Genomic DNA, 16,293 nt, shown 5'->3' on the forward strand with positions numbered 1-16,293 from the left:
CTTTTACAACAGTATATTTTATATACAGATGTAGTTCTAACACCACTTTTACAATTGTATATTTTATATACAGATGTAGTTCTAACACCACTTTTACAACAGTATATTTTGTATACAGATGTACTTCTAACACCACTTTTACAACAGTATATTTCATATACAGATGTAGTTCTAACACCACTGTTACAACAGTATATTTTATATACAGATGTACTTCTAACACCACTTTTACAACAGTATATTTTATATACAGATGTAGTTCTAACACCACTTTTACAACAGTATATTTTGTATACAGATGTATTTCTAACACCACTTTTACAACAGTATATTTTATATACAGATGTAGTTCTAACACCACTGTTACAACAGTATATTTTATATACAGATGTAGTTCTAACGTTACTTTTACAACAGTATATTTTATATACAGATGTACTTCTAACACCACTTTTACAACAGTATATTTTATATACAGATGTAGTTCTAACACCACTGTTACAACAGTATATTTTATATACAGATGTAGTTCTAACGTTACTTTTACAATTGTATATTTTATATACAGATGTAGTTCTAACACCACTTTTACAATTGTATATTTTATATACAGATGTAGTTCTAACGTTACTTTTACAACAGTATATTTTATATACAGATGTAGTTCTAACGTTACTTTTACAATTGTATATTTTATATACAGATGTAGTTCTAACACCACTTTTACAATTGTATATTTTATATACAGATGTAGTTCTAACGTTACTTTTACAATTGTATATTTTATATACAGATGTAGTTCTAACACCACTTTTACAATTGTATATTTTATATACAGATGTAGTTCTAACGTTACTTTTACAACAGTATATTTTATATACAGATGTAGTTCTAACGTTACTTTTACAACAGTATATTTTATATACAGATGTAGTTCTAATATTACTTTTACAACAGTATATTTTATATACAGATGTAGTTCTAACGTTACTTTTACAACAGTATATTTTATATACAGATGTAGTTCTAACGTTACTTTTACAATTGTATATTTTATATACAGATGTAGTTCTAACACCACTTTTACAACAGTATATTTTATATACAGATGTAGTTCTAACATTACTTTTACAACAGTATATTTTATATACAGATGTAGTTCTAACACCACTTTTACAACAGTATATTTTATATACAGATGTAGTCCTAACATTACTTTTACAACAGTATATTTTATATACAGATGTAGTTCTAACGTTACTTTTACAATTGTATATTTTGTATACAGAAGTAGATCTAACACCACTTTCAAAGCCAGCCTCACGTTTATACCTTTCGTCGAGTTTAAGAACTCCACGATGGAAGTAAATAATATTTGACATTTTGAAACAGGCAACACAGGAGCTTTTTGTGTTAGTACAGTCCCATACCTTCTGTAGAAAGCACTCAACACAAGAGCTTTTTGTGTTAGTGCAGTCCCATACCTTCTGCAGAAAACACTTAACACGGGAGCTTTTTGTGTTAATACAGTCCCATACCTTCTGTGGAAAACACTCAACACAGGAACTTTTTGTGTTAGTACAGTCCCATACCTTCTGTAGAAAACACTCAACACAAGAGCTTTTTGTGTTAGTGCAGTCCCATACCTTCTGTAGAAGACACTCAACACAGGAGCTTTTTGTGTTAATACAGTCCCATATCTTCTGTAGAAGACACTCAACACAGGAGCTTAATGTGTTAGTGCAGTCCCATATCTTCTGTAGAAAACACTCAACACAGGAGCTTTATGTGTTAGTGCAGTCCCAAAACACGTGAAACAATTCTTTTTTATAATAAACATTTTATTCTGTAGATCTAAAAAGTGTAAGGCGTGGCGGTTCTGATCGATTATTTAGGATTAGGCGACGCATTCTTTCCGTAGCAACGAAAGCATGCAAATGTTTCATGATAAAACACGTAATGCATCGTACAGTGTATAGGTATGTATTTTACTTTAATTTATAGAAAGTTACAATGTGAACTTAAAGGTAATTATTCACTCGTTAAATGCGGATTTACTTTAACCGTGAGCTAGAAATGAATGCTTGAATAATATTGGAATATTTAAAGCATATTGTCTGCTTGTGTCGGTTTCTATTTGTCTGTTTATAAAACTATTATTTCGTATCTCTGTTTGTGTCTATCGCATTACTAAGTATTTAATCTAGGAGTAATATAATCGTTCTATTTTGTGGATATTCTTGTCTGACGGAAATGCGTCGAAAACGACTCGTGAAAAAAAACCCACTGCGGCACCCATACGAAACGCAGACTTCTCTGGCGCCACTGTTGACAGACTCCTTACGATATTGGCGTGCGTCATCTACGCTGTAGAAACCTCTTTACTTGGACAAATTTACTTTTCAGTGAACAAGGTAGACAAAGAGGTAACTTTATCCGTAGTTATTAAAAGAGGGTCTATCTTTGAGAAGACATATCACCTGAATACATATGCTACTCGGAGAAATAACACATTTAGGTTGACGAATAAAAGGTGTTCTAACAGCGAATGGTTGTATAGTTATAGGTTGATGTCGTTGTAAGCTACGTGACAGGTGGTATAGCAGCTGGATCTATATTTATAATTAAACAGCAGCAAGTCATTGCCAGTAGACTCAGAAAATTAATTTATAATTATGATTATTAATTTGTGTACATAAAATAATTCTTTGTTGAAATTTTCCTACCTCTTGTTTAACAGCGCTGTGTAAAATTGAATTTGAAAGTAATTGTATTAATCTCTCTTCAAATTTCATAAGAATATTAATATGCTTTGTATCATAAACTATATAAAACAAGACTTGCAAACATCAAAATTTATCTTCTACGAGTGTTATGTAATGTAATTTAATGTAAATGTCATAACGGCTGTAACTTCTACAACTATAGAAATACATTTCAGGAATGCAATGGTCTATTTTAAAATATACAAGTAACTCGAACCAATTGAAATTCAACACCATGAACTCAACTGTGAGGTTTAGGTTTCTCATACACTAACAGTTGGAGCCAAAGTACACTTAAGTAAAACCTGTTTAACGCCTAACACCATTTTCACGGTGCACTGTACATACTGTTGAACCTTAAACATTAATAGCAACACGTGGTTCGGTATTAGTTTTAAAATAGAGTCACAATGTTTTAGGTAAGAGTCCTCTTTTTTTATTACAGGAAACCAAACATGGAAGCCATGTTAAAGAAATTCAATACAAATCACATAAAATATTTATTTTTGTGTAAACATGTTTTAACCAGTTATATGAGAAAGAACCGTAATGCAATATCCGCACAGTTTATAGCTGACAGTGAAGTGTCAGTAGTAAGCTTTTATTCAGTTCTCAATGTTGTGTTCTGCGCGTAAAAATCCTGGACACGCAATAATTTCCGAGGGCTAACAAAACATCTAGGCAATGCACATGACTAAGTAATCCCTAATTTCTGTGAGTTCAGTTTAAATAGTAAATTTATCGTGAAATATAAATATGAGTTCATGTTAACTAATATAGTCCGCCTAATGAGCAGCTGAAAATTGGACTTTTGAAAAAAGACAGCTCGGGTTGGTGGATGATTAAGATTGCTATTCAGTGGAATTTTACATGTGTTCAGGGGTCAAAACTACACAAATGGAGTTTTATATATGTGTTCATGGATGAAAATTACACTATTAGAGTTTTATATGTGTTCAGGGGTCAAAATTACACTATTAGAGTTTTATATGTGTTCAGGGGTCAAAATTACACTATTAGAGTTTTATATGTGTTCAGGGGTCAAAATTACATTATTAGAGTTTTATATGTGTTCAGTAGTCAAAATTACACTATTAGAGTTTTATATGTGTTCAGAAGTGAAAATTACACTATTAGAGTTTTATGTGTTCAGAGGTCAACTTTACACTATTAGAATTTTATATGTGTTCAGGGGTCAAAATCACAGTGTTACACCATTAGTATTTATTCAAGTTCAGGGATGAAAATTACATCGTTAATAATTATATGTGTTTAATTATGAAAAGGTACACCATTAGAGTTTTATATGTATGTCCGCCTAAAATGCGAAAGAAGTGTGAACAATTATTGTAACATAGGAGTGAATTCGTTAATAGTTAAAGGTATTGTTTAAAATAAAATTCTAAACAATTAGGGTCCCCGGCATGGCCAGGTATTTAAGGCACTCGACTTGCAGTCTGAGGGTGGAGGATTCGAATCCCGTCAACCAAACATGCTCGCCCTTTCAGTCATGGAGGTGTTATAAGTGACGATCAATCTCACTATTCATTGGTAAAAGCGTAGTCCAAGAGTTAGCGGTAGGTGCCTTCCCTCTAGTCTTACATTGGTAAATTAGGGACGGCTAGCGCAGGTAGCCCTCGTGTAGCTTTGCGCGAAATTCAAAACAAACCGAACAAACCAAACCCTAATATAAAGACGAGTTTAAAAAGTCTGAGTAAGTAGCAATAACAACCTTAATAGATTATACATAATCTACCAGAGTAGATTTTGTTATCAACAAGATGAAAAGTAATAAAGGTCTGTGGATAATACAGTGAAACAAAAATTTTTGGTTCATGTCAAAATCATTAATAATTATATTTAATTCATACCGGAAAAAAATATCAGAATGAAAACTACCCTTCTTAGATATTTTGATTCACAGACAAGAAAATACAGCTTTCCTTAATGTTGTGTATTACAACTTCAGCGTAAGATGTTACTTGTAATGATTTTCAATCAAAAATCAACAACTCTGCATGTGCTAATTTTTAATCGTAAAAAAATTAGTGTTAGGTTTATTTCATTTTTAATCCAGTTACAGCCAAACCTAGTAAGTCCCTCAACATGAGTCATGGCAAAACCAAGGAAACAAAAATCACATGAACATAAGTACCAGCAGAACTGTACCGCCAGAAAGAGTATCACGTGCTCCAACCGTAAACGTGTATTACCTGCAATGATTCATAGCACGTCACGATTGAGAAAGACGCTAGACTGTGCTGAAACGTATGGCAGTTGTTTTCTAATTTAGTTTTAATGAAATTATTTTAACCTTTCGTGTTTTAAACTTCTTTTTGTCTGGTGTGCCAGTTAAAAAAAAACCACAAAAAACAAGGCTATTCACAAATAAGTATTTAGGCTTTGTGAACGCATTTTAATACATTACTAACTAGGCCTGAAAACTGGAAGAACATAATATTTCGCGAACGATAAACAATGATTTGTTTAATCAACACTTTTTACACATGTTAACAAATCTCTTTAAAGGTATCAGTTATTTACTGCTAGAGCCTAGTTTCATAGAGTTAACAGTACCAAGAAATGTAACGGAGCTCCATACTTGAAATTCAGAACATAACCGGAACTAAGTTTTAATGAATATCAATATAATGTGATGGTAATGTAGTCCACTTGCATGTTGGAGAAGACGGTACCGCCCGTAATGATACATAATCTAACTTTATTGCTAGAACTAACAGTACCACTTGCAGTGGTACGTAATTTTTAACTAGATTGAAAAATACCACATGCAGTGGTACTTAATCTAATTTATCAACTAGAATGAAAAATACCACATGCAGTGGTACTTAATCTAATTTATCAAAGAATGAATAAACTACACACAGTGATACTTAATCTAATTTATCATCTAGAATGAATGATACAACCGTAGAGTACAGCTTCTAGTAGGAGGTAAGTTTTGTGATAGATCCTGTAAAACATGTTACAGTTACGATAAAACGTGTATACATACACGTATTGCTCTCTGTTTTACAGCAGCAATTTAAACAAATACTACAAGGATAAATCCATCGAGTTTAATCTTACGATGAATGTACAGACAGTAGTACTTATAAGTTAACCACTCGTGGTTGTAAGATGTTTAAAACAGAACAACCATTTCTGGATCTATAACTTATGTAAGTAACTAGACAAGAACTCAATACTGTTAACTATTAACTTTATTGTTGTACGTTTATTGTAATACATTTATTTATTCAGGTTTTGAAGATCTTAAAACCAACGAATTACATTTTTACAAAAGGAAATGGGTTCTTTCACAAATTTTATACTTTTACAAAAGGAAATGGGTTCTTTCACAAATTTTATATTTTTAAAAAAGGATATGGGTTCTTTTACAAATTTTATATTTTTACAAAAGGATATGGGTTCTTTTACAAATTTTATATTTTTTACAAAAGGAAATGGGTTCTTCCACAAATTTTACATTTTTACAAAAGGATATGGGTTCTTTTACAAATTTTATATTTTTTACAAAAGAAAATGGGTTCTTTCACAAATTTTATACTTTTACAAAAGGATATGGGTTCTTTCATAAATTTTATATTTTTTACAAAAGGAAATGGGTTCTTTCACAAATTTTATATATTTTACAAAAGGATATGGGTTCTTTCACAAATTTTATATTTTTACAAAAGGAAATGGGTTTTTTCACAAATTTTATACTTCTACAAAAGAAAATGGGTTCTTTCACAAATTTTATATTTTTACAAAAGGATATGGGTTCTTCGACAAATTTTATATTTTTACAAAAGAAAATGGGTTCTTTCACAAATTTTATATTTTTACAAAAGGATATGGGTTCTTCGACAAATTTTATATTTTTACAAAAGGATATGGGTTCTTTCACAAATTTTATATTTTTACAAAAGGAAATGGGTTTTTCACAAATTTTCTTTATTTCAGATAACCACAGAAGCAAAACTATGCACAAACAACCAGTGGAGTCATGGCTTCTTTCACTAACTTTGTTCCTCACTGTATTATCGGAAGGTATATATATGTAATTATATCAAAACCATGAAGTAAAAACTCTTACAGTTAACAATAAACGAACTGAACTGTTTTACTCATTTAACTTTTTCTGTATTGTATGGATAATATCTATTGTTTACTTATAAGTTTATTACCTTAATTTAAAGCAAGGTTCTTAATAGTGAGAAATTATGTTAATTTTAAAGTTACATGTTTGTGTATTAAAATTTGAATCCACTTGTATTGGTGAATCCGATTTTTAGGATGTTTATATTTATATACAACTTATATGTAAGTCCAGCTTATAGCAATGTGATCTTAAAACATAAAAAAGGTTTTGTTATTTACATTCAAGTTTAACGATATTAATTAATGTTGCTCATTTTCTAAGTAACAAATCTTTAGTGTTCCATTTATTATTAAAGTTCATTGTTTTCTGTATATAACTGAAGTAAAGCATTTTTCTGTTTAATAACATTTCATTTTTTTTCTGTCCAGGGATAAGTTAGCATTTTTGTTTATAATACAATTGAAAAAGCGTTTTCAATTGAGAGCTTTCCTGCTATGTTTTAGAAGAAATCATGTTTACTGGTTGTTTTATAAGCTTGATAATGTAGTATCTTCACCAAGTTCTTTTTAAAACAAACTGGTATACAATTATACACTTAAAAATAAAACATGCAACAGGTTTTCTTATGAAATAGCTTACATTATGTCTGAAAGCGTGAAGCTAAAACACGTAAATAGATCTAACTCGTTAAACTATTATTAGTGTTAAGTTGAAAACATTATCTACACGTTTACTGTTTAGAAACATATGGAAATACCTTCTGTAGAATATTGGTTTAAACGAAGAATAAAGCCAGCGTTTTGTATGACAACAAATGATCAAGTTAAGAAGTGGTGGGTTTGATCTTCAGCCATTTACTTGATCATACGGATTATTTTCAAATTGAAACTTTCATTCTTTGGTTGCAAAATTTATTAGCATGGAGAATACAGGAGTGTAGGCAAAAAGGTACAAAAAGTGGGCAGTAAGTGTTTTCTTAGAGCAAAGTCCCATCGGATTATCTGCTGTATCCAACAAGGGGAATCAAACACCTGATTTTAGCGTTGTAAACCTGTAAACTTACCGCTGTAACAATGAAGGACAAGTGGGCACCACTTTTGGAAGAAAAAAGGTTGTTTGTTTATTGTGTCTACTGCTGGTAATCGATGAACCCTGGATTTCAGTATTACAAGTTCGTAGACCTATCGCTGTCGCAGCGATGTATGAAGGAGAGAATAAATGAGTGACAAAGCCATAAATGGGAGATCAAAGGGCATGCTCCCTTTTGGATATTTTTAAAATAATTTTCACTGAAATCTCTAATATATGATTCCTAAATTTTATCAATATCTTACTGATAAATGGATGCAACTCAGAGGTTTTTATGTTAGTAAAGAGATACTATATCAAAATTACTACAGGAGACTCTATATACATTTAGTTATTGTATTTCTGGTTAACAGGGAGAACTATTTTGGATAATATACTCATGACTGGCTAATGATTACAATGGTTTGTTTGTTTTTGAATTTCGCGCAAAGCTACTCGAGGGCTATATGCGTTAGCCTTCTCTAATTTAGCAATGTAAGGCAGCTTAGTCATCACCACCCACCGTTAACTCTTGGGCTACTCTTTTACCAACGAATAGTGGGATTGATCGTCACATTATAACGCCCCCACGGGTGAAAGAGCGAGCATGTTTGGTGTGACGGGGATTCGAACCCGTGACCCTCAGATTACGAGTCGAACGCTTTAACCCACCTGGTCATGCCGGGCCTAATGGCTACAAAAAACCTTAAAACTAGCAAGTTTGCGACAATATCAGCTTACAAACAAGGCAATCGTCTATCAGAGTAAAACCCAAAAAGTCAAGTTCTGAAGAGCTCTTCACCTCTGGGTGTTTTGAAATGTACTCTACATGTGTTCAGTGAACCATTCTCTTAATTTTTCGTCAATAATGAAAACCAGGTGGCCTTAATCAGAAAAGGGAAATCTAATAATCTCGCACGAGCGAATAATGACCAAGAATTGCGTGTATTGTTGTCATTAATTAGTAAACTTTAACGGATGCGAAATAAATAAAAGTATTTACTTCATTTATTATTAACAGTATGCATATGTATATATATTAAATATCGTTTTTTAGTGCAATGGGCTGTCCGTATTCTATCCACTACGGGGAACCTAACCCTGGATTTTAGCTTTAATTATACTTACCATTAAACTACTACTGCCATTTTAACAAAGGTAAATTATTGTTAACTTTTCCAGTGAAGAAACAAGCCTCTTTCTTTAAAGTTTGTTTGGTTTATTATTGAAAGCTACACGAGAGGGCATGTCGAAGTCTGGTTTTTAGGATGCTCAAGTTATGCGGTTCAAGGGTTCGAATCTCATCACTGAAACTGTTGTTAATGAATAGAAGTGACTGTCTATCATTTAATTATGAAGTTCAGTTCTAGGACCATTTTAGGGCCAACAATTCCCATTCTGCAGGTCATGGGTTTGAATTCCGTGACTGAACGTGCTCTCAGTTTTAGCCATGAGGATGTTAAAATGTGACTGTCACCTTACTAGTTACATAAAGGCCAAGAGTCCGCAGTGGCTATCGTTAACTAACTTTTTCCCTTTAATTTAGCGCATCAAAATTAGGGACGGCTAACGCAGATATTACTCGAGTACGATTATATGAAATTCAACAATCAAACAATGTTCCCTTGTAATGTGTGTGTGATAATAAACAATAGCTCTAAAATTATGGAAAATGTTGAAGGTCTAATTAAAGAAATATACGAAATTCATTTGAGTAGTTGTTGTAATTAAATGTGTTTCTGTAAATGATTTCATGTAAACATGACAAGCAAAGTTTAAAAATTAAGAGTAAACGTTACATAGACACAATACTTACACATTTATATTAGTAAAGAATTACTTAAGAAATGTCAAAAAATTTATCAATATTAATTCGTGTATAGTTTTAAGAGTTTAGGAAAAACTGTTGTAAAAGGTGTGAGAGATGTAAAAGTAAGAATGAATATGTTATATAATATTCTGTGCAGTCTGTCTTTTATCCAGAGGTATAGTGGTAAGTCTGAAGGCTTATAGCGCTAAACAGGGGTGTCATGTTGTTATATGGCTGGATTCTTTATAGTAAATGTTAGTAAATGTCTGTGACTTGTTGAAGATAAATTTCAACAATGAGTGGACAGCACACAATACATATGTTTTGAGATAATTTATTCTAAACAAGTCACACGTATGTACGCAACTTCGTTAAACTATTGGTTATCACCGTTGTATCCTGGGCTTTAAATAATTGTTTATGTTTCGTCAAAGTCTATACATTCGGGCCCAGTTACTTTAGAACAATTTTCGATAAAACAAATTTTCTTCCTCTATCGCTGTTATTACAATACAAGCGGTGAAATCGCTGTATGTTGTCCAACTTCACTTTTACTTTCAATAATTTACTTCTCTAGCTTGACCGGCTATATGCATATACATATATATATATATCTTATTCGACTGATGCCTAGAGGTTTTTACAAACTATGAGACGTTATGATATAATAATACTCAGCTAAAGGAATGAAAAAAATTTAAATGGTTCGAGTAACATGACATCAGTTCAAAACAATTCAAGTACAGAAAAAAATTATTAGTATGCAGTTACGTCAGCAAACTTGCGATAAATTATCGCTTCTAAAAACAGTATGTTTAACACTTCCACTTCAAAGTATGTAAATCATATATCTAGCAACGGGGTTTCGATACCTGTGGTGGGCCCAGAAAACTATATAGAAACACTTTTAAATATTATATTTGGGCATTTGTGTCATGAATGTTATGTTCAGATCTATAACGGTATATGATAAACCGTTTTATCACTTATACAGCTGTTTATATCTCATATAGTTATATAAGCTTCCATAGATGAATTAAATACAGAAGAATCAGAAAGATAATCCATAACGCGATCTAATAAGTCTTCAGTTGTGTGGGAAAGTGTGATGGTAGCCGTTAGAGACTAAAACTCGTCTGTAGCTGTTTTAACCATTTTTAATTTTGTTTGTTTGTTTGTTTGTTTTGAATTTCGCAGAAAGCTACTCGAGGGCTACCTGTGCTAGCCGTCCCTAATTTAGCAGTGTAAGACTAGAGGGAAGGCAGCTAGTCACCACCACCCACCGCCAACTCTTGGGCTACTCTTTTACCAACGAATAGTGGGATTGACCGTCACATTATAATGCTTCCACGGCTGAAAGGGCGAGCATGTTTGGCGCGACGGGGATGCGAACCCGCGACCCTCAGATTACGAGTCGCACGCCTTTAACACACTTAGCCATGCCGGGCCGCCATTTTTAATTATATTAAAAATTTGAAATAAGTTTTTCAAAAGTGGCTAACTTTAACTGCCAGAGATACAGAGCATATTATGCTGCTTAAAGTCTCAGCTAGAATATGTCATATTCTAATAAGTCCTTAGTTTCCAGTCAAAATAACTTAGTCATAATAATAGTCACGGTGCATTGTTTGTTTTTTGTTTTTCACGCAAAGCTACTCGAGGGCTATCTGTGCTAGCCGTCCCTAATTTAGCAGTGTAAGACTAGAGGGAAGGCAGCTAATCATCACCACCCACCGCCAACTCTTGGGCTAGTCTTTTGCCAACGAATAGTGGGATTAACCGTCACATTATAACGCCACCCCGGCTGAAATGGCGAGCATGTTTGGTGTGACCGGGATTCGAACTCGCGACCCTCGGATTATGATTCGAACGCCTTAACACGCTTGGCAATGCCGGGCCCATCACGGTGCATTACGTTCTGGACTAAACTTCACTGTGTGCTGAGCTCAGGGTGTAAACTATAAGAGAATCAAGATTTAGTGTTGTTGGAATAAGATAAGTATGTCTTCTGTTACTAAAGTTGAAATACAGTGGTCATAGTTTCCGTTACGTAATCTTAGATATTTCCATCAAGACAGAAAAAGAGGTGACTTATCTGTGGTGTGTGTATGCGAATGATATTTAGAAACATGTTATTGAAATACATATATACGAAGTAGGTAGAATTTCCTCGATAATCAAAATTTATAATTTAGGTCTTGCAGTCAAGTGTTACCTCTGCAGCTACAGTCCTGAAGATAAGAACAACCAGACCGATTCCTGCAGTGACCACAACTTTAAACCTAACGTAGTTTACAGCCTCGATTGCGAACATGGATGTGAGACTTTCATTCAGTGGGACAGTAATGGTAGGATTTAATGAATTATTTCTTTGTACTAAGTGCTATTATAACATTCTTAAACAATCTTTAACTGAAGAACTAAGAATTAAATATATGTGGAAGTTGACTTATGTTCTGAGCGAGAAATTGTATACCTGACTCTGTCTTCGATGAAAGATCGAACGATTTGATAGAAATCTACAAGTAAAAGCGAATTATCAGTTCATAATAGATTTTCTCTTAGAAGTTCTTGCAATAAACTCTAGATGTCTCACCTTGAACGTTTTGCAGGATGTTTTAAGAAAACTGCCCTCTTCAGATTTGGTAAAAATGAATAAAATCTCTGCGAAGATTTTCAATAGCGTTCATTCTCCACAAATTTTGTTGAAAGACATGGTAGGCTGATCGGAAGTAGGAACGTGATGCGTTGAGTCGAGAAATGTGGCAAAAATTGCAAAGCAGCTACGTCATTTCTTGTTCAAAGCAACCTGTTTTACAATAGAGATGTGGTCAAGATTTATATTGTTTGAATTTGATACATTTCATGCAGTAATGTTAATGTTAGTTTGTCCAGAAATAAATGTCGTTTTAGAACTTCGAAGTTTGTAAAAATATAAACCAGTGTTGTAAAACATGCTTTAATTAAAGTAAGCACCTTTTGCTTCAACACACTTTTTCTAACGTGTAACGATGCTGCTTATGCCCCTGCTGTAGAAATCAGAGTTTCTATGGTCAATGAACTCCCTGAAAGCTTCTTCTGCAGCTGTCTGGTTTTGAAAGCGTTTATTGTTCAAAAAGTTATCAAAGTGCTTGAAAAAGTGATAGGTCTGGGGAGTAAAGTGGATGAAGTAGAACCTCTATTCCCAATTTGTTCAATATTTGGAGCGTCATCCTTGACAGGTCTTATAATGCCGATTTTGTTGATCTTCAGTCAGCTCATGCTGAACTCACTTATGGTTTTAGTTTCTAGTTTTAGTTTTTCCAGTCGCACTCAGGTAGTTGGCAGTGCTTGATTTGCTTGTGCCTAGCTTTTCTGTAAGCTCACGTACTGTTGTGTGAAGAGCTATCTCAACTGCTTCCCTTACTGTGTTTCCATCTAAGAATGGCTTCCTTCCACGACTCTCGTGGTCTTCAAGAATTTCATCTCCATGTCGAAACCTTTGGAACCAATGATGAACTGTACGTTCAGTAACAGAACCATAGCAAAATACCTAGTTGATGTTCCGTGTAGTTACGGTAGCTTTTCGTCCAAGTTTGAAGTCGTAGAGGAAGATCAGACGAAAGTCCTTCTTGTCCATGCTGCCTTAGGGGTTGCGAAACTTACTATGAGTCGAGTTGAAACAGCAGACAATTAAGGCACCTTGTAAGTGACAAACGTTGTATTGAATCAACCAACCAATGATAAGTTACTCAATATTCAGCTTCTAAATGTCATCGTGAGAATTCCGACATTTATTTCTGAGCAACCTAATAATAATCTTGAATTTTTCTTATAAGTAAAACTATATTCTACATCAAGAAATAAAAAAATATTCAATGTTATAATTATAAAATACTTTTATGTCAGGCATTATCATTTATTTTAATCTTCATAGAAGTCGGACGTTTGTCAGGTTTTATGTGTGTGCCAGATTCTTTACAATAGGTGTCTGTGACTCGTTAGCGATAAATTTCAACAACACACAAACAGTACACAGTTTACTTGTTTTAAAATAATGTAGTAAACCAATTCAAACGTATACTCAAATGTTAGTTATACTGTTGGTTATCACAATTGTATCTGGAGCTTTAAATGATTGTCTTATTTCGTCAAAGTTCACACAGGCTGATTCGGTTACTTTAGAATGCAATTTGACAAGATAATTTCTTCTTCTCTTCTTCGTTATTACGATACAGTCTGTGATAATTTCAGTTCTAAAATTGCCACTATACGCTTTTTATGGTTAAACTCACAATCATGCAGTCTAGATCTAACTTTCGACGAGAATTCATAACCTGACAGAAATCCAGAACATTCCACTCCTTACTAGATATCATGGTACAATAACATTTAGTTAAAACAACTAGAACTTCAGAAGGTTCTAGTAATATGACACAATAACGTAATAATTACTAATTCATAACTATTGAACTACACAACGAATGATTCGTAAACATTTACGTAAACAAAGTTGCGATAAATTATAAATAACTAAATTTTAAACTCGCAATATATGAACTATCTAAATCATAACATTCTCATTAAATTTAAACTGAAGCATTCGTCTATATGAAAAAATATTAAACAGTGTGAATCGTAAAAGAGTGGGAAACTTAAACAGCAGCAGTATTTTTTTAAATTTTGAAACCAATATAACGATTCCAGGCGGAGAGGAAGAGGCCCGACGCTGAACCCAACCATCCATGGTCCAAAACATGGTTCGAATTTCAATGAAAAAGACAGAAAGAAGAAGTCAAAATAGTACTTGACCTTTCCAGATCCAATTAAGTATTTTGTACATAAAGACAGCCAAAAAGTACAAACCAATCACTTTATGAAGATTTTGGAATTTATTAAATCTCTTACAGAAATCACCAACCCTGAAGAAATAAATATTTTATCACAATAGGTGATAAAAAATCGCCAATAAACATTTCTGACAGTATTAATAGCACTTAAAATATCAAAACTAACAGCATACTGATTCACTCACGGTATATAAACTCACAGTTGTCCATACTGATGTCCAAAATGACCTGGATCTCAAACAGCACAAGTTCGAAACTCTAACAACTCGCACCACATCAGACACAGAAACACTGATATATAAACATAACACATTTAATGTCCCCATACCAGCGGATACACACCGCTAGAAACCGGGCTTCGATACCCGTGGTGGGTACAGCTCATTGTGTAGCTTTGTACTTATGCATAATTCTAAAGAGATTTAATTTAAATAATTACATTACTGTAAGACATGACAGAAAAACTGACGACTCTGTTAGCCCTCTATAGTAGCATATTATCGGTTAACATTATTATCGCATCCGAAAATGAAAGTATATTATTATAAATAAATCCAGAAAATAACAATAATTTCATTGTCACTGGTCTGTATTACTCTTGGAACAATAACTTTGATATAAAACTTTTACAACCGAAATCGCATAATAATAAAAGATCCGAATAGCGAAACGAAGTATTTAGATGTGGCAAAACCAATGGCATAAAACTACTGGAATTTCTGGAAGATACCAAGAAAATCTAACTTAATTACAACACTCTGACTCACATCAGTTTTGAATATAACTGTAAGGACTTTTTATGAGGTCTGGCTCAATACTAAAGTTGTTCATTTTGATGTGACCTCGACCTCCGTCCAAATCAACAAACAAATATCCTTAAATTTAATTACGAAAAAGCAAACTGGCCAAGATAACAAGAAATATTAAGAACTAATCTGCCTAAACAGGCTATCAACAGATCTGAAAATCATTCTGTAATTGATAATAACTACAGTACAATCACAGAATGCATTATACGTGCATCTGACATATATATTCCCAAAATATCACACACAAAACATGGATACAGCCATCACATAAAACACAAATGTGAATACTACCCAGAATAAATATTTTGAAAACGATAAAAACAAACATATTTAACCCACACTAAAATACACCACCTTGCAAGCCACCTTGAAAACACTTACAAAACACTAAATGACTAATAATTAACACGTCATTACACAATAAAATTAACAACTACATTAACATAAATGAAGCCTCACACTCTATATCTCTTATCGCACCTCTAGCGGCTAAACCGAAAAGCTTAAGGAAACATGGCACAACAACTTTACTAACCAATGCTAGTAAAAGAAATACAAGCATGAAGCAAGGTTCAGGAGAAGGTAAAATACAATACATACTGATTTTAAAAGGCACACCGTGATTGTACAAGCATCTAGCAGCAATATTCAATCTATCCTTTAAATCAGGGCCCGGCATGGCCAGGTGGGTTAAGGCGTCCGAGCCTCGTAAAATCAATCCCACTATTCGTTGGTCGTGGGGTTTGAAGCTGCCTTCCTCTAGTCCCTGTCGCACCAAACATTAAATCAGGATACATATCAGCTACTTGGAAGCTAGCGGACGTCATGGTGTTTCAGAAGGAAGGAAAGTCAGCAAATGGACCAGAAAGCTACAGAAACTCAGCCTAATCAGCTGTATTGGAAA

General features: G+C 33.3%; 1 protein-coding gene across 3 annotated transcripts in view; it reads left to right on the forward strand.

Annotated features, from left to right (window-relative positions):
• LOC143244171 (uncharacterized) overlaps window positions 1-16,293 on the forward strand; it is a 47,360-nt gene that overhangs the window by 14,576 nt on the left and 16,491 nt on the right. For 2 of the 3 annotated variants that reach the window (XM_076488367.1, XM_076488387.1), the window contains exons 2-3: window positions 6,735-6,821; window positions 11,947-12,099. In XM_076488367.1, the coding sequence (XP_076344482.1) occupies window positions 6,755-6,821; window positions 11,947-12,099 (220 nt within the window). In that variant the 5' untranslated portion in view covers window positions 6,735-6,754. Of the gene's footprint in view, window positions 1-1,843; window positions 1,980-6,734; window positions 6,822-11,946; window positions 12,100-16,293 lie in introns of those variants that run through there. The other variant, XM_076488376.1, reaches the window with a different exon arrangement.

The sequence above is a fragment of the Tachypleus tridentatus genome, chromosome 1 (genome assembly GCF_004210375.1).
Source record: "Tachypleus tridentatus isolate NWPU-2018 chromosome 1, ASM421037v1, whole genome shotgun sequence".
Lineage (NCBI taxonomy): Eukaryota > Metazoa > Arthropoda > Merostomata > Xiphosura > Limulidae > Tachypleus > Tachypleus tridentatus.